The sequence below is a fragment of the Salarias fasciatus genome, chromosome 20 (genome assembly GCF_902148845.1).
Source record: "Salarias fasciatus chromosome 20, fSalaFa1.1, whole genome shotgun sequence".
Lineage (NCBI taxonomy): Eukaryota > Metazoa > Chordata > Actinopteri > Blenniiformes > Blenniidae > Salarias > Salarias fasciatus.
In genome coordinates this window covers 13,246,249-13,264,740 of record NC_043764.1, presented here as the reverse complement: position 1 = coordinate 13,264,740, position 18,492 = coordinate 13,246,249, and the positions used below count along the sequence as shown (strand labels likewise).

Sequence of the window (18,492 nt, the reverse complement as noted above, 5' to 3'; positions counted from 1 at the left end):
CCATGGTTGAAAACGAGGCTCATTTAGAGATCCGTCTCACTCCATCGTTTAGTAAGCGACACTGCTAAGGAGAAGTCTCTGGTTCTTGGCAGCTCTACAGTCATCGTCATAGTTTGAAGTTAGAGACATCGGGGACTTTTGTCAAAGTGTATCTTGGGCCAGAGAGAGTGACATTAAGTTTGCTTGAAACTGCTGGCCACAAGTACATAAGATCATAATCTGTGCCGGAGGCAGTGAAGTAGGTAAGAAAAATTCCACTGGAGACAAGTTAATGTTAGAATAGTAAGTCAAAAAAACCCAGAACACACACACAAGTTAATATTCAATCGTTTTCATCCAAACTGATCATAATTCTGATTTATTTACCCTCACCAAAACCTGCAGGCAGAAAGCATATTTCAGACTATATGAAGCAGCTCCCACTACACGTTTTCATATTCCTGGAGGAACTGGTGGAGGAGGAACAGGAGCATCCATCTGTAACTCTAGTATTCTAATCAGTCCCTGACAAAAAATTTGAAAGTCTCTCTCGGAGCATCATGCAGTAGAGCAGTAAAACACAGAAGCCAGTTGTCACAGTGTGTCCTCCTCTAGCTCCATGCTCAGGGTTTCATCTGAATTATCACTTTCTCTGTAAATTTGGCACTTAGTTTAGATAAGGTCATTGTAGATGTTGACAATGATAGGATCACCATCACATTTATTGTCTATTGTTTGACACAATTGTCTTTTGGGCGAACGTAGAAAAACCGAGTCACAATTTTAATCACAACCTTCACTTTTATTTTAATCCACCTCAACCATCTCAGACCGTCAGACCATTTCCTGACAATGTTTGAATTTACATTAACTGGTTTTACAGCATCTGGCAAAATTTAAATATAGAAGATATCTGTCAGATATTGTAGTGAAACATTCAAAGAAGGAATCCATCTAGATTCACTTCAGTGCCACCTTTGGATCTGAGGAAACCAGTTGTCTCACCAAAAGTGGTAATCAGAGGAATTTTCTTGTAGACGGTGCTGCAGTCTCTCTTCACTCCACACTTGATTCTGTTGCACCTCTGAAGATAAAAGCAATAATCAGAGGAGATTAACTCTAAGTCAGAAGTGTTTCATATTGTCTGGAATGATAGTTTATTAATCTTAAAAAAAAAAAATACTCTTCGCTTCACTCTGCCTACTATTCCTCCCAAATAGAAGGAAAACAAGAATAACCTCAGATTTCTCTTCAGCTCTGTAACAAGACTGACCAAATGCCATCGCTACACGGTGCCTTGTATCCCTTCAAGCCTCAGCAGCTATAACTTTGTAAATATCTTCAGTAACTAATTTCAGTTATGAGAAAAAAGTGAAGACACACTCCGTGTGGGTGTTACAGTCTGATCATACACGTTTTCTTTAAAACTGTCTCAACAACCTGATTTTAGGAAGCTTCCATACTATACAGCTTTATGTGTTGTTTTCAGTTGTTGCTTCATCCAAACCAACAACATGTCTGTTATAGTTCATCCCGACAAGACTGTTCCTTGGCATTTTCAGATCAGATGATTTTATCATCAATAATAACATCCTTTCAGGTTGCTCTTCTCTTAAAAACCCATCCTTGGTGTTTCAGCAAGTTACACTCCAACGTTTATGTTGTTGCAAGTCAGCTATATGACCATTTATGTGCATATAATCTATTTGAGTCTTTTCAAACCGGATTTAGATCTCATCATAGCGCAGACAGCTCTGATGAAGGAATTGTCTCTGTTCTTGTCCTGTTTGATCCGAGTCCAGCATTTGATGTCAGTGATGATTACATCTTACTACAGAGACTTGAATATGTCACTGAGATTACTGATGACTCTTAAGCTCACACAAAATATTAATCACTTAGTACCACAGGGTTCTGTGTTCGGATCCATAGTTTCCATGTTATACATACAGAGATATTATTAGGGAGCACCCCATTAATTTCCATTGTAATGCTGATGATACACAAATTAATTTATCACTGACAGATTAAAGTTCATGTTATCCAAAAATATCAGGATCGGAAGGCCGTGGTATTCAGTCAGTTTCTAAAGTTACATGATCCAGTAATGAGGAGCTGATCAGAGGGAATACATGTTTGACCAGTGTGGAACAGCCCTGATGTACATGAGGATGGTTTAGACGAAGAACTGAAGATAAGGTCAGAGAAATCTGAAAGAGAAAGGCTGACTGTGATTCACAGTCTGTGAATCAGCTCTGACAATTGTTTCCAAGACTCACGTTTGAGAAGGAGGACCACTCCAGTTCTTCTTATTTTGTAGAGGATGCGGTCTTTTCAGGTATGGAGCAGGGATGGGTGATGAAGTCTTTTATCAATATCTTGATATCTTTGGGCCATATTATGAGACACAATATAGAGCTTGGTATTTTGCGTTAGCCTTAAGTTCATAATTTTAATGCATACAATCACACCAGTATGATGATTCTATGTCTACATTCTACATTCAAACTGCATAAATATATGCTGTTTAACTTTGATGCAAAAAGGAGGAAATCACAACAAAGTCATACTTGTTAAAACTGTATTTATTAAACAGCACAATCATAAAATTGTCATTATAAAACTAAAAGTGCACATTTGCATGATAAATAAACACATGCCTGATATTTCATGTCAATCAGGCAAATGTGCGTAATCAATTCTGTGTTGTTGTTTTTTTTTTACCTCTATCAGACTTAATCCTCAGTGCATCCCATTAGTAGATCAAAATACATGCATGTGTGTGTATGTGTGTGCAATATCTAGTTTGTGCACGTTGTTATGTGCAGAAATCTCTTGTAAATCAGGCCTAGAGTGCTGGATGGAGCATGTAGATGCTGATCGTGTAGGTGAGACGTGAGACATGTGAGGGAGTGAGAAGTCATGCTGGTGGCTCAGTGCGACCTGAGCTGTGTGAAGGCATTTGAGTCAAGCTGTGCAGACAGATGTTCGTGCCTGCAGTTCAGCCTTGTCTGTCCGATGCGTCTCCTGTATCTTCTGGCCGTGCTGGGCTGTTGATGTTTTCAGGTCTCATTGCTGTGGAGGGTCTTTCTAAGCTCCGTGGTGCAGGTGGGAATCAAACCCTGCGCCCCAATAGTGAGGCATTTCTTTCACTCGCTGCTGAACAGGTGGGAGTGTTGAGTCATGCGGACTGGGAGCTCTGCTAATGGATGTGGCTCTCTGCGCCAATCAAAGAGCAAGCTAATCCTCACATGACTCGCTGCTCAGCACTCCGGGACACGGTGGAGGATTCTGTTACCGAGCTCAAGGAGCCTGTCAGCAGAGGTTCTTCTGAGGGAGGCGCTGCAGCTATGAGGAGACTCATGAGGAGCAGGAAGGAGTCACTGAGGTTCGGTTTGTTTTCAGGTGTGTGACCGATGTGACCGTATGGGTTTACGATCCAAACCAACTCCAAACTAACCTGGTTCAGTTCAGTTTGGTTGGATTCAGTGCATTGACGGTATAAAAGGTGGACGCTGCTTAATTTCAGCATATTACTAAGCAGAGGAAAAGAAACTAACATTGATATACGTACTTGGTGAGCGAAGAGGGAAAAGTGCAGCGTCCTGTCCAATGGGCAGGTGTGGGAAATGTGGCATATATGGAAGATGGCTTGCCTGGTGTCACTCGGGGTCATACTGATTGAGGTAATGGATGGTGTAAAGCCGGGTACAGCCCCCTCCGCACCAGGTCCGGTCAAACAAAAACACTGTTAACAATACTATTGACAAGTAAATGGATGCAAGACTATGCAATCAGTTTGTGGCAGAGTGTAACAGTTCTCATTGCAAAAGTCCAAGATGGCAGGCACCAACCTGGCTTCATTTTCTGAGTGCAGAGTCCAATGGATGACTCGAGGAACGCTACGTCCATTTTTAGCATGTAGTCTATGGTTCAGTGCAGTTCAGTCTGGTTTGGCTTCGTCTGGAGCGGTCTTCTTTCGTTTGGTTTGGTCAGGTTCCTTCAGGTTTGACTGTGTTCAGTCCAGCTTGGTCTGGCTCAGTCTGTTTCAGTCTATGTTGTGGTTTTGGTCTGTGTATTGTTTTTGTGATTTTACTCTGATAAAGAAGCATAACTAACATCCCCCCACCCTCACACCCTTCCCTCCACCTCCCTCTCCTTCTCCCCCTCTCCCCCTCAGTGTGGAGGGAGACCCTCGGTGTTCGGAGACTCTCACTTTCTCTGACTCGTCCTTCGCTCAGGCTCCTCCCTTCCATCGTTATAGCAACAGCCCGCTCACCAGCCCCTGTGACCCCTACTGCCCCCCGTCCTCCACTAGCGGGCCCCTAGGAGCCTCCCATACAAACACAGAGGTAACACACACACACATGCTGTTGTCAAGTCTTCAGCTCTTTAAATTACTGGAATTTACGATTATTTGTCAATTTCAGTTTTCACTCAGTCAAACTGTTGCTCAGAGGATCCACTCAGCTCCATCCTCATCTCCTCTCCTGCAGGGCAACTCCCCCATCACTCCCCCCAGCCCGGCCAGCCTCGCCTGGGCTCAGCGCAGCAGACACCAGCCGGCCAGCCTGGCGCTCCGTAAGCAGGAGGAGGAGGAGAGCAAACGCTGTAAGGCCCTCTCAGACAGCTATGAGCTCTCTACAGACCTCCAGGACAAGAAGGTAGCACACTTCTCCTACAGTTCATCAGCAGAGGGAAGGGAGCAGGGGGCAGAGTGCGAACCTGTTTCGTGTGAATAGTGTGTGACGACGACCCGCCGTGACGGTCTGCGTTGTGATGTGGTAGGTGGAGATGCTGGAGAGAAAGTATGGGGGGCAGTTTGTGTCCCGGCGGGCAGCGAGGACAATCCAGACAGCGTTCAGACAGTATCGCATGAAGAAGAACTTCATGCGACTCCGCAGTTCAGCCTCCGAGAGCCGCATGACTCGCCGCATTATCCTCTCTAACATGAGGCTGCAGGTAACTCACACACAGATACAGTTCTCATTCTGATAAACATTGTGTTTTGTGTGTATTTGTTCTTTATTTTAAAAAGGCAGACATGTAGTCTCAAGTTGAGTGAACTCCTAGAGTCCAGCCACCCTTTGATTGAGTTATTTTACAGGGAACTCCTGGTTTAAGGTTGGAGTAGTCCAGTTTTGTGTTAACAGTGTCAATCAAATCTCCAACATTCATTTGTTGCGAGTCCAGTTGTGGTATGAGTGATATAATTCTTTATTTAGATTTAAAATTTGATGGAAGTACTTGACCTATTCAAGCCTCTCTGAGACTGATATGATCTTTGATTAGCAGCTGAACTTCTTGGAAAAATGTAATTTTACATTTTAAATGTATAAGATCGTTAAAGAGAGTAAGTAAAAATGGAATTTTAGAATGCAACATCATTGTTAAAAAATATTTGATGTTTGAATGTAGTCTGTCTTGTCAGTATGAATTATAGATGGCATTACTGTCTCCAGTTAGGACATAAGTGATTTGGGAAATCGTTTTGTTTTTGGAAATTATTAGTAAGAGCGGACAGTAAGCTGGAAGGAAGTGACGGACCTTTGTCTGGTTTCAGTAATAACTTGATTACAGAATTAGTCATTTGTGTTTTCATTTCCCATTAGTGTTAATTTTTGTCATGGCCTTGAGGGGTGGCATGAATGAACAGAATTTTTTACTGAAAAAATCTTTTCAAAAAAGCCATCAAGACTTGGTACTTTACCTGCCAGAATATTTATGATGCACTTTGTAATTCATTAATATTGAACAGCGCATCTGTTTCTATGTTCTGTTAAGTTTTTGAGAAATGCCTGTTTATCTTCCAGATCAGGCCTGCCTCATGGCGAGGCCAATTTATGTTAAAAGTGATAGAAACTATGAATAATTCCTTGATTTTGTATTTTTTTCTTTATTTATCCTGATTTGCTGTTAGGACTGACTCGACCTCTGGGTTGGAGTTGATTTGCTAGAAATGTACCTGAATTGCAACTTCTCGCCCGCTGCAGTATTCGTTCGACGAGCGCCAGCCGCAGGGTCTGCAGTCGAGCGGTCAGCAGGGTTCAGACGATGCTGGCGACACGGACGACTCCTTCTCCAAACAGGTAAGCTTTTTTTAACAGTAGCCGCCACCAAACTCAAACGTGGTTACTGAAACATGAACTACTATCATGTACCACTATCATAACCAGGCCTAGTTTCCGTTATTCTGTTCCGTTACTCGTGGGTGAGTTAGAAATGTTTGTTTTTTGTAGGTTAAGTGTTTGGCTGACTCCATGGACGACTCCCTCACCTGCCAGTCTGTCCGAGAGGACTCCCAAGAGGTTGGAGGAGAAGGAGAGGATGACGACGAGGAGGACCAAGAGGAGGGGGATGAGGAGGAGGAGGAGGAGGAAGAGGAAGAGGAGGAGGAAGGGGAGGAGGATGAGGACGAGGATGAAGAATACAGACAGTGTGCGTGGCGTAACACCAACACCACTTCCAGACGAGCTGTGGGAGGAGGCGGGAGAGGAGGCGCCGCCATGCACGAGGACAGCACCACCACCTCCTTCAGCGACGTCACCCTCTACATGGACGAGGGCTGCCTCCCGCCCTCGCCCCTCTCCCGGCCCCCGTCCAGCTCCGACACCGAGTACTGGGGGGGCCGCGGAGGAGCGAGTGGGAGGGAGGACAGCCGGGAGACGGAGGGAGGCAGCACTGGCAGCAGGAGGAGCAGCACTCCCTGCACCGAGTGTCGGGGGGAGTACAGAGGGAGGCCAGGAGGAGGAGGAGGAGGAGGAACAGAGGGGGGAGGGGGCCACCTGCCTGTCCTCACCATCGAACCACCCAGTGACAGCTCTGTGGACATGAGTGACAGGTGAGCCCCGCCCACCTCCACCTGTCCTTCACATGCAGTTTCGAGTTTTGATTTTGTATTCTGTGTGTGTGTGTGTGTTGAGTTTATCACACACACTCTCAGTAGCAGCCGCTCACTCATGCGTCGCTTCTCATCTCCTGTTTTCTGTTCTCTTCAGGTCAGAGCGTGGCTCCATCGGGCGGCTCGTGTATGAACAGGATCCATCAGGGGCGCAGCGAGGAGGAGAGAGGGAGAGGAGGGGAGGTGGAGGAGGGGAGGGTGAGAGTGGAGAGGATGAACGAGGAGGAGGAGGAGGAGGAGGAGGCGGAGGAGGAGGAGGAGGAAGCAGCGAGGCGGATTCTCCACAGGGCACCATCAAACACAAACCCGCCGGCCGATCGGTGGCCACGGCTCAGGGTCAGACCCGCAGCCCGTCCAACGTTCCGCTGCCCATTCCCTCCGCCCGGACCCTGCCCTCTCACCCGCTGCCCCACACACACCCTCACCCCTTACCCATCCCCCACCTGCCGACGGTGCTCCACCACCATCAGCAGTACGGCCAGCCGCAGCCGCTGCACATGCACCACGGCGGCAGCCCGTACATGCACCACACACACCACTTCGCCCAGCACCACTACCACCACTTGCACCATCAGCACCACCACCACCTCCCCCACGCCTATCCAGAGCCTCCCGCCTCCCCTCTGCCCTCCCCCGTGCCGCCCCTCACCCCCCTCTCTTCGATGCCGCCGCCGTCGCTCGCCACCTCGCCGATGTCGTCGGCGCTGGCGCTCCAGAACATGGAGCAGCACCACCACCCGCACCTCCACCACCACCACCTGCTCTGCTCCGACGGGGACAACGAGAGCGTCAACTCCACCACCACCAACTCCAACGACGACACCACCGTCAACAACTGCAGCTCCGGCTCCTCGTCGCGCGACAGCCTGCGGGAGCCGATGGCCGGCGCCACGCTGGGGAAGCAGACCTACCAGAGGGAGAGCCGCCACAGCTGGGATTCTCCCGCCTTCAACAACGACGTGGTGCAGAGGCGGCAGTACCGCATCGGGCTCAACCTCTTCAACAAGTGAGCAGCCCTGCCACAGAGGGGCGACTCTCATGCTGAGCTTACTGATGATAGAACTGCTGGTTGTGCCAAACATGCTGACGTTAAAGTTTTTGTTTCAGAGCCCTTTAAAACTTACAGTGTTACAAAATGAGAGGATCTTGGCAGAAGTAGGCAGTTGAAAGCAGATGTAAGCAATGAGACATCAGAAGTGCAAAAAGACACTGACACAACTGTTGTTGGTGTGTGTGTGTGTGTGTGTGTGTGTGTGTGTGTGTGTGTGTGTGTGTGTGTGTGTGTGTCTGTGCACAGGAAACCAGAGAAAGGGATCCAGTACCTCATCGAGAGGAGCTTTGTGTCGGACACGCCGGTCGGCATTGCTCGCTTCATCCTGGAGAGGAAAGGTCTGAGTCGGCAGATGATCGGGGAGTTCCTGGGCAGCCGCCAGCAGTTTAACAAGGATGTGCTGGAGTAAGTGTGTGAGGACTCCCCCTGGTGTCTCTCCGCTGCTAGTCACCAAACGGAGGGACGCAGCGATTGGTTGGTTTCCTGGTCGGAGGTGGAGCGTCATGACTTTACTAGGAGCAGAGGTCATCCATGGGAACGACGTGCGTTAGTTTAAAGAGGCTCTTGTTCTCTGTGAACAAACACTGTCACACACACACACACACACACACACACACACACACACCCTCACTGAGTTGTGTCTGCCCTCAGCTGTGTCCTGGACGAGATGGACTTCTCGGGGATGGATCTGGATGACGCTCTGAGGAAGTTCCAGGCTCAGATCAAAGTCCAGGGTGAAGCTCAGCGGGTGGAGCGTCTGGTGGAGGCCTTCAGGTGGGTGGTGCTCTGCAGGGCGGGGGCCCGCAGGACGATAGTGAACACGGACTTGACTCCTTGTGTTTCTGTCTGCAGCCAGAGGTACTGCGTTTGTAACCCGGTGCTGATCCGGCAGTTCCAGAACCCGGACACCATCTTCATCCTGGCTTTCGCCATCATCCTCCTCAACACGGACATGTACAGTCCCAACGTGAAGCCGGAGAGGAAGATGAAGTTGGAGGACTTCATCAAGAATCTGAGGGGTGAGCTCAGTGGGATGAGCAGCAGGGAGAGTGAAGTGAAGAATGGATGAATGAATGAATGAATGAATGAATGAATGAATGAATTATATGCTCCTACAGGTGTAGACAACGGACAGGATATCCCTCGCGACCTGCTGGTGTCGATTTATGGGAGGATCCAAAAATGGGAGCTGAGAACCAACGACGACCATGTGTCTCAGGTCCAGGCAGTGGAGAGGATGGTGGTCGGAAAGAAGCCTGTAAGGAAATCTCCAAATCACACCTCATAACCCAGGGAGAGGATGACCAGCAGGGGGAACCACTGAATGTGTGTGTGTGTGTGTGTGTGTGTGTGTGTGTGTGTGTGTGTGTGTGTGTGTGTGTGTGTGTGTGTGTGTGTGTGTGTGTGTGTGTGTGTGTTGCAGGTGTTGTCGCTGCCTCACCGCAGGCTGGTGTGTTGCTGCCAGTTATTCGAGGTTCCTGATCCAAACCGGGCTCAGCGGAGCGGCGTCCATCAGAGAGAAGTGTTCCTGTTCAATGACCTGCTGATGGTAACAACACAACACCGCAGCAACAGCAACACGACACCACAACAGCGGCAACGACAGCAGTACATCACAATAAAACAACATGAACACAACTAAACAACAAAGTCAAGACAACAACACCACAAAATATTGACACGATGCATTACATACGCTATGATCTCAAAACGTCATTGACAAGAAGGAAACATCACCACAAAAACGACCGAGCAACACATCGACACAACAACAGTACAACATTAACACATCAACAGGAAATCAACACACACACACAAAAGCAGCGCAAAACTAAAACAGCACAATGTCAACAAAAAAGTGTAAACGTGACTTTAAGATCACACATTAATGCAGCACAACGACATGAATACAATATCAGCAAAACACAGAACACAATCACGACATATTAGAACAATTTCAACACAATATCAACACAAAACATTTACACTACTCTGTTAATATTAACACAAAATGACAGCATAACTTTACACTAAGCACTAACACAACAACACAACCTCAAGACAACATATACCAATGTCAACCCGTCAACACCGACTCAACACAGCACAACGCTAACACAACCGATTAACACAACTTAAAATCAATATGAACAAAACAAAACAAAACTTCTCCTCCTTCTCCTCGTCCTCTTCGTCTTCCTTCTCAGGTGACGAAGATCTTCCAGAAGAAGAAGACCTCAGTGACCTACAGTTTCCGACAGTCCTTTCCACTGGTTGACATGCAGGTTCACACCTTCCAGAACACCTGTAAGTGCTGCTTGCTCCTCCTCGCCTCCTGCTCAGCCCTCCTCTTTTCTTGCCTTTGTTTCTCTTTTCTGTCTCTTTCCTTCCCTCCTTGTCCATCTGCTCTCTCCATCTGTCTCTGCTTTGTTTTCTTTCTTCTGGTTGGTTTTGCTCATTTCTCTATTTTTAACCTCTGAAGACTCACACATGCACAGTGACTGATCACGGCTCTCTGATGTTCTCTCTCTCTATTCACTCGAAATGTTAACTCTTCGTGCTCTCTTTTTGTTATTCCTACGTACGCTACCTGTGTCCACTCACAGTGTGTTCATCTTGTGTTCCCTCTCTATTCGTTCTCTGTGTACATGTTGGAATGTGTGTGAGATGTAAAGACATATCTAGAAGTGTGTGTTTGAGGTACCTGGGTCCCTGGTGGCAGCGCTTGTGGTCTGGTGCAGGTTTTCCCTTCAAAGTTGATGATGTGCTTTTACACCGTGGTGAGAGGAATGTAGAGTTGGGCTGGTTGGTTTGTCACCTCCTTATAGCCCATGTGGGCTGACAGGGTTTAGTTAGTGGCTGATGGGGTGTGCTGGACCAGGGCGCGATGACTGAGGTGGTTTTTGGTGACGAGCTGCTCTTCTTATTTTACATACCATATAACCTCTGTGCAGGTCAATAGACAGAAAATGCATCAAGTTCAGTCTAGTTCTGCTCTGCAAAACCACCTGCACCAATAGTTGGATATAGTTTACATTCCGCAAAGAAAGTAAAGTGGTAAAGTAGGTCAAATTAATCATCTGCACAGAAGGAGTTATGACACTAATTTAAAAGTGATGGGGATCGATGCAGCTGAGCCCGATAATAACTGCGGAGATGCTAAAAAATAGTGTCATTGAGTGCACAAAAGTGTTATTATTAATTTATGTTGACGTCACGGTAACTGCTAAATTTGAACCAGTGTGTAATTAAAAACTAAACACATAATTCAGAGGAGCAAGCAACACGCTCCAGAGTTTGACAGCAGTCCTCCTACGGGCTCTTACAACACATTTAGTCAAAGAACAAGTCAAGATTAGAGCTAATATAGAAGTAAGAAGGAAAACATGTGACCGGAGTAACAATGCAACATGGTTGTAAATAGAGTGACTAAGGTTTGTCATTTTGTTTCTGGACAAAGAAAGAAAAGAAAAACAAAGGACAGACTTTGTGTGGTTATCTGTTTAAAAACTTGTAACTACTTATTTATTTTTGTGCGTTCTCATCTGACACCTGAAGACAGTTTGTTTTTCACCTGTTTCAAAGGTTTTTTGCAAGTTTCCTGCCTCACTGCTTGTCCTGCCTCTAAAATACCAAGAATGACCAATACTAGTTCGAACACAATCAAATCAGAATCGGGGATAAAACCTCTGATTGGGACATTTCTAGTAGGAATAATTAACTTCCTCAGCCGGCCAATGAGCATGGGCAAACTAAAAAAATAAAATAAACTATACTCACAAAAGACTGCTAACAGATCAGCACTAATGAAACGCGTGGCTGCTGGGGGGAAGGAGGATGGCTGTGAGCCTTTTGCCGACTCAGCCCGCACTCACATGGACTTTACTGAGTCGTCAGCTTCTCCTCCACAGTGATGCAACATAACACAGGACTGAACAATGGCTATATATATATTGTTTTAGAAGTGTCTCTGAGTTCATGATGTGGTTTTAGTTTTCAGTTTTGCCTCAGACATAAAGAGACTTCTTAATTTCTTGTCTCCTGTGTGTGTTGTCAGATTACCCTCACGGGATCCGGCTGACCTCGGCAAATCCTGGAGGAGAGAGAAAGGTTCTGATCGTCTTCACAGCTCCGAGTCAGCAGGATCGAACCCGCTTCACCTCTGACCTGCGTGAGAGCATCGCCGAGGTGCAGGACATGGAGAAATACCGTGTGGAGTGTAAGTGGCTGCTCTGCCGGTGTTTGTATTTCTACTCCTCTTGACTTCCTCATCTTAATCCTACATAGGGTTTAATAGCCACAGAACACTTTGTGGGCAAAAATGTCTGCATGAAAATGTCCACTGAACATTTTTAAAACAAATGTCTGAATGCTACTGACCGCTCAGTGATCTGAGCCCTGGTTCACCTGGTTCTTCTCACGTGGTTCTCCTTATGGTCCTTCTCTTGGTTCCACTCAACATTCCACTCATGATATTCATGATGCCACACATGATGCCTCTAATGATCTCTGACATGCTGTAGGTCCATTCATGACCCCTCACATGGTTCTTCAATTAATCCCACTTATTGTTCCTCTCATGGTTCCTCACATAGTAGCTTTTATGGTCCGTGGCATGGTTCTGCTCACAGTAACTCTCATGGTTCCTGACATGATTTTTCAAATGTTTTCACTCGTAATCCTTCTCATAGTCCCTCACATGGTTTTCCAAATGGTTCTTTTCTTGTTCAGTTTTATCGTTCCTGTCATGGTCTCTCACATTGTTGCTCTAATAGATGTACTCATCATTCCCAATATAGTTCCTCACTTGGTTCCTATCCGATTCATTAGTGTGGCTCTTCTCATGGCTCCTTTCTCAATGTTCCTTACATGGTTTTTCTCAGTGATACTCGCTTCCTCACATGGTAACCTTTTCTCTCTGTCATCCTTCACCTTGTAGCTGAGCTGGAGAAACAGAAAGGCGTGATGCGTCCAGGTGGCATGGGTATGCCGGTTGGAGCCAACATGGGTGGAGGACCTCTCAAGTCTGAGGTGGTGAACGGCACTCTGGGTAGGCCGAGCCTTGATGACACATATGCATCGGTAGATGGACTGAAACGGACCGCCCTCAGCTCATCCCTCAGGGATCTCTCAGAGACAGGTAAGAGTCTGAGAGTCAGGTCAGAAAGTCGGAGAAGGGGGAGACATTCAGAAACAGCTGAGACTTTTTGAAGCGAATCTCTGCTATCAGTGACACCTTGAGCCTGCATTCACATTGCAGGTAAAAGTGGCTGTAATTGAAGTTTTTCACCCATAGAGACTTTTCTCAGCCTAGTACAGTGGCTTGCAAAAGTATTCTTAAGAGCACAGGCTGCATTGCATCTGACTTATACAACACTGAAGTGAGGTGCATTGCGTTGAAAAGATAGAATTATGTAAGTAGACTCCTCATCAACTGCCCCTGCTTATTAGAGCGAATGTAGCAACGCTGGATTTACATGTTTAGGATGTTTTACCTGTAGAGATGGAGTATGAAAGGACACATTTGAAATGTACTTAAGCATCCTGGATCATAACTACATGTCTGATATTTACAGCAAGAAAATTCTGTGAGCTATTGATATTTTAATTATGTAAAGACCTCCTTCCTCAAGAGAAGTGAGAGCACTGGAAGAGAAACTGGTCCTCATCCAAAATACAGCTGCTGCAATACTGGACACGCTCCAGCAGTCAGTGAGGAGTCTGTACTTAGGTGTACGGTTGGAGGACGCAAGCCGCATCACGATCACATTCATACTCCGCAACAGCAAATACGGAGGCAACAGCCACCGCTCCACAAAGAGCACTGTTACTGTGTATGCTCTCTTTGTTCCCGATGTTTTAATATTATCAAGCTTAATATTTTATTATAATGCCACATTGCCTTGGATTGCACAAAATACTACAAATTGATACACATGTCAGTACAAACACAAGAAGTCCCTTTTAAAGGGTTCATTCTCTGGGGGAAAATATGCTTCAGACCTAATACTATCAAGTTGTGACTGTTAGTTTCTAAAATTGGGCTGCTTCTCATTTTCCTCTTCTTTCTGTTGTGATGCAAAAGTCATGGATTTTACACAGATGCAGCATGATGGTGGTAGTATTCAAATCCTCATATGGATGACAGGGCAAAGAAATCTGATCTGAGTGTTGCGACCTGCTTTGTGAATGTAACCTTAGAGACAGGTGATACTGTCAGAGGGAGAGACAGGCTGGACTCTTCCAGGCATCAGGATGGATTGTCAGTGTGAGGTTGTCATTTCTCTCCCTCTGCTGTTCAGAAATGTGAACTGCAGCTTGCAGTTGAAGTTTCGTGGTCTTTTTTAGCCTCAGGTTAGAAAAGCCAGCCTGATATGTTGAGTAGGTTGATGTCCTCACAGGTTCGATGATCGTTCGGCCTCAGTCATTTCTGTAAACACTTGTCATGTTTTTCTCTGATTGGCTGACAGGGAAGCGAGGGCGCAGGAACAGTGTGGGCTCATTGGACAGTACCATCGAAGTAAGTCTGGGGGTAGGGTCTGAAAGTGTGTGAGACTGTGTGCATGCTGGTGTGTGAGGTAACACTTATTTTCTATTCTTTTCTTTTCTCAGGGTTCCATTATTAGCAGCCCGCAACCTCACCAGCAGCGCCCCCTGATGGCTGGGGGTCTGCCCTACAGCCACATGATGGTCCCCACGTCTCCAGCAGCCTACCGGCCACACCGCCCTACTCAGAGCCCCGGTACAGGGGTGGGGGGTGGGCCGGGGCTCTGTCACAACCAGGGGGGCGTTACCGCCTCCCACATCGGGAGCGGGGGTACAGTCGGGGGCGTAGTCGGGACAGCGGGGGTCGGCGGCCCGAGTGGCAGTGGCCTACTGGGGAACTTGTTCGGCAGCCGCAGAGGGAAGGTTCCTGGTCCCCTGACGATGACGTCCCCGCCTCCCCAGGGTCCCCCGAGTCCCCTGATGATATCGTCCCCCCCACACTACCCCGCACCCGCCCCGCCCATCCCCCACCCATCCTCCCCTTCCCCATGCCCCTCCCCCTCGGCCAACCTCGGGCAGTCGGACTCGGGAGGGGCTGGCGTGGCAGGCGGTCCTGGAGGAGGCCCGTCCAAGCTCCAGGCCCTGCATGCACAGTATTGCCACGGCAACAATGGAGGAGGCGGAGTCAGTGGGCATCCTCAGCAGCAGACCCCTCCCCCACCCTACCACCACCACCACCGCTTCCACGTGCAGAGCGTGCCGCAGCACCAGGCCCTGTCGCATCGGTTCTCCGCCCCCCGCCGCCCGGCTGTGCCCGGCGGCGGGCTGCCTCACACCCAGCCATGGCTACAGCACGCCACCACGCCACACCCACGCTACAACATGGCGTCCGGCTTCATCACCCCGCCGCCGCTGTCCCCACGTTCCCCCGTCACCCCCACCACACCACACGGACTTTACCACTCGCACCCTGCGGCAGGGCGGACTGGCGGCAAGCTTCCGCTGACCATCTCTCACTCCCAGCCGCACCCGCACGCTCACACACACTCGCACAACCACGCCGCGCACGCACACTCCCCCCTAAGCCCCTCTCCCTCAGCATCCCCCGCCACCCACTTCATCTTCTCCACCCCTCCGCCACAGACGCCCTCCGCCCGCCTCGTCAGCCAGACGGCCTCGCAGCCCTACACCCCCCAGTACCCGCCCCTCTCCTCCATCCCGCCTCCCCCGCCGCACTCTCCCCTACCTCCCCCATCCACTGCCCCGCTCTCCCCGCTCCCCCCAGGGGCTGGGGGAGGCCAGGGGGGCGGAGCCAAGTCGAAGCCCGTCAGCAGGATCAGCACGGTCGTGTGAGGAGGCAGAAGCACCGCCGGGCGGTGACGCGGTCGAGGGGGAGGAGGAGAGTCGGCGGGGGAGGGCCGGTTCAGGTGTATCAGCATGGCCGCCTGGTGAGGAGGAGGAGGGCAATGAGGACGGGGCAGAGGAACCTGCTGAGTCTCTGCTACTTCCACATCCACTTCCCCCACAGGTAGAACAGCTACCTGCTGGAGAGACTTCCCCTCTGTAAAACTTATCTAAGCCATCCAGATTCTACTATGACTTTTTAACAGAGGCCTTCAGGCTCCTACAGGGTGAGCAGTTTGTCAAGGAGACAGGGTGAATGTGATGATGAAGATAATGATGATGATGATGTCACTGTACCTATTTCAACAGGTGGGAAATGAAGGTTTGAAATTCGTTGTAAAGTGAATCCTGAATCAGCAGAGGGAATGAATGAATGAATGAATGAACAAGTGAAGGAACCAATGACCAAATTAGTAGACTGATGTATGAGTGAATGAATTAACGGATGAATGAATCAATCAACGAATGAGTGAATGTTTCCAAGGAGACCAAAAATCGCATATTCAGCCTTCATCTCCCTCCTCCTCATCAGCAGGAACTCACAGCTGGACCTGGTTCTAAACGTGATTCTGCTTCTCAATCTGGACCTTGTTCTAACATGGACCTACTCCTAAACCTCACCCTGGTTCTGAAACTGGACCTGGGTCTGTAGGAGAACTATGTGTCAGGCAGCACTCCACTTTTCTTCTACGCTTTGACTTAAAGTTCTGCAAGCTCAGAGCCCCTGAGACCCCTAAATCGAAGAAGATCTTGAGACCCCTGAAGCCCCGGACACGGTCTGCTTGTGAAGCGAGGCCCCTGTGGTTGTGGACACAGACCCCTGTGGGGCATGATTGCTCCCCCTGTAGATGTCCTCCTGTATAGCCTGTTGGGTGCGCTCTGAGGAGTCCTTCAGGGAGCCGCCTTGGACCCCCTGCAGCTCTCGGTCCGAGGACCACAGAGATGCTTCAGACCGCGCTCAGATCCTCTGATCTGTATTGTTGTGTGACAGCTTCTACTAACATACTGTACTATGTGGGCTGTTTGCTACTTTTAGCCTCTTTTCTTTGCTCCTGTGCTGATGTGAGATGAGTTTGAGCATTTTGCAGAAGTATGAAAACTTCCTTATTTTAGAGTTCACAACAAAACCAACAATTTTGTAGTACAAACACACAACGTCGGCATACATTTTACACAGATGACAACTCTCACGTGCACGTGTTGGAGCAAATACACACCTGCTTCATCACACTGCAACACTTCTGCTAACATGCAACACACAAACACTTCTACGAGCAACACAAACACATCTGCTCACAGCACACTAACACAACACACAAGCACTTTTGCTCACAAACAACACACACTTCTCTACTAATAGCACACACTCATCTACTACCAACTGACCCAGACTTCTGCCGACAAACAACTCATGAACACTTTTACTAGCAAACAACTGACAAACATGTAAGACACAGACATTAATGCTGCCACGTTGCAGCTGATGTTTCGCAAATGTGCTACAGAAAAATGGTGGACCTGTTACAGACACTCTACATTTGTGTTTTTTTGACATGTTGCAGACCATGTTACAGACTTGAGTCCGATGTTTACAGACATTTCGACATGTTGCAATACCAATGCGATGCCGACTTTTGCAGACATGTTAAAAACATCATTCATACATGCTGCTGATGTGTTCCAGATGTTTTGCAGACTTGACCTTATACAGATGATTTGTGGCCAGTATTTTAGAGACAATGCAGACATGTGGAAGGCTGTGTTACAGATGTGTTACAATCATGTTGAAGACATGGTGCTTGCTAAAAGATGGCTTGCATCTGGGTTGCATATGAGCTGCGGATTTGGTAAATACATTTTACATTCACATTACAGACAGCTGTAGACGTGTTCACAGTTACAGACATGCTACATAAAACATCACAATATTAAAGCCATTTTCCAGTTTTGCTCCCGATATGTTATATACAATATTCATAATACAGACATGATAGTTACAGATGTGTTACAGACTTTATAAACATGTTACGTAAGTGTCACACATTACAGACAATATCACAAACATCTTACACACAATGTTACAGAAGTGTTACAGATTATATTACAGACATGTTACAGACAGTATTGCAGACATACAGTTTTACAGAAATCTTAGTGTTATACACATGTTACAAATGATAATTCAAATATGACATATTACAGACGATTTTACAGACAATGTTAACCAAGTGTTAAGTGTGACAGACAATATTTCAGCCATATTCTAGAAGTGTTATAATAGTATTACAGACGTGTTCCATGAATTGTATGGCCATGTTACTGAGGTGTTAGAGACTGGCTACAGATGATGTACTATCTACAGACAATATTACAGACTGTGTTACACATAGTGTTACATAAGGGTTACAGATGTTGTTACAGACGTGTTGCAGACGTAGTCCAGTGATTGCACAGATGCGCAACAGACATGTGGCAAACGTTTCTGACATGCAGACATTTTACTAATGTGCGACAGATGTGTTTAAAAAACATGTAACAGACATGTTATAGACAATATCTCAGACATTTTACTGACTTGTTACAGATGAGTTACCAAACATGTTACAGATGAGTTACAGACAATGTTGCAGACATGTTGCAGACGTGTTGCGGGTGCACAGATGCATGTCTG

General features: G+C 47.4%; 1 protein-coding gene across 2 annotated transcripts in view; it reads left to right on the top strand.

Annotated features, from left to right (window-relative positions):
* The window catches only part of LOC115407798 (IQ motif and SEC7 domain-containing protein 2-like), a 49,394-nt gene extending 33,164 nt beyond the window's left edge, over nucleotides 1-16,230 (top strand). For both annotated transcript variants that reach the window (XM_030118296.1, XM_030118297.1), the window contains exons 2-17: nucleotides 4,160-4,331; nucleotides 4,476-4,643; nucleotides 4,768-4,941; nucleotides 5,973-6,068; nucleotides 6,219-6,820; nucleotides 6,978-7,886; nucleotides 8,178-8,336; nucleotides 8,583-8,705; nucleotides 8,784-8,950; nucleotides 9,050-9,189; nucleotides 9,355-9,480; nucleotides 10,139-10,238; nucleotides 11,989-12,150; nucleotides 12,871-13,071; nucleotides 14,402-14,451; nucleotides 14,544-16,230. In XM_030118296.1, the coding sequence (XP_029974156.1) occupies nucleotides 4,160-4,331; nucleotides 4,476-4,643; nucleotides 4,768-4,941; nucleotides 5,973-6,068; nucleotides 6,219-6,820; nucleotides 6,978-7,886; nucleotides 8,178-8,336; nucleotides 8,583-8,705; nucleotides 8,784-8,950; nucleotides 9,050-9,189; nucleotides 9,355-9,480; nucleotides 10,139-10,238; nucleotides 11,989-12,150; nucleotides 12,871-13,071; nucleotides 14,402-14,451; nucleotides 14,544-15,770 (4,576 nt within the window). In that variant the 3' untranslated portion in view covers nucleotides 15,771-16,230. The remainder of the gene's footprint in view (nucleotides 1-4,159; nucleotides 4,332-4,475; nucleotides 4,644-4,767; nucleotides 4,942-5,972; nucleotides 6,069-6,218; nucleotides 6,821-6,977; nucleotides 7,887-8,177; nucleotides 8,337-8,582; nucleotides 8,706-8,783; nucleotides 8,951-9,049; nucleotides 9,190-9,354; nucleotides 9,481-10,138; nucleotides 10,239-11,988; nucleotides 12,151-12,870; nucleotides 13,072-14,401; nucleotides 14,452-14,543) is intronic.
* Nucleotides 16,231-18,492: the final 2,262 nt, after the last annotated feature.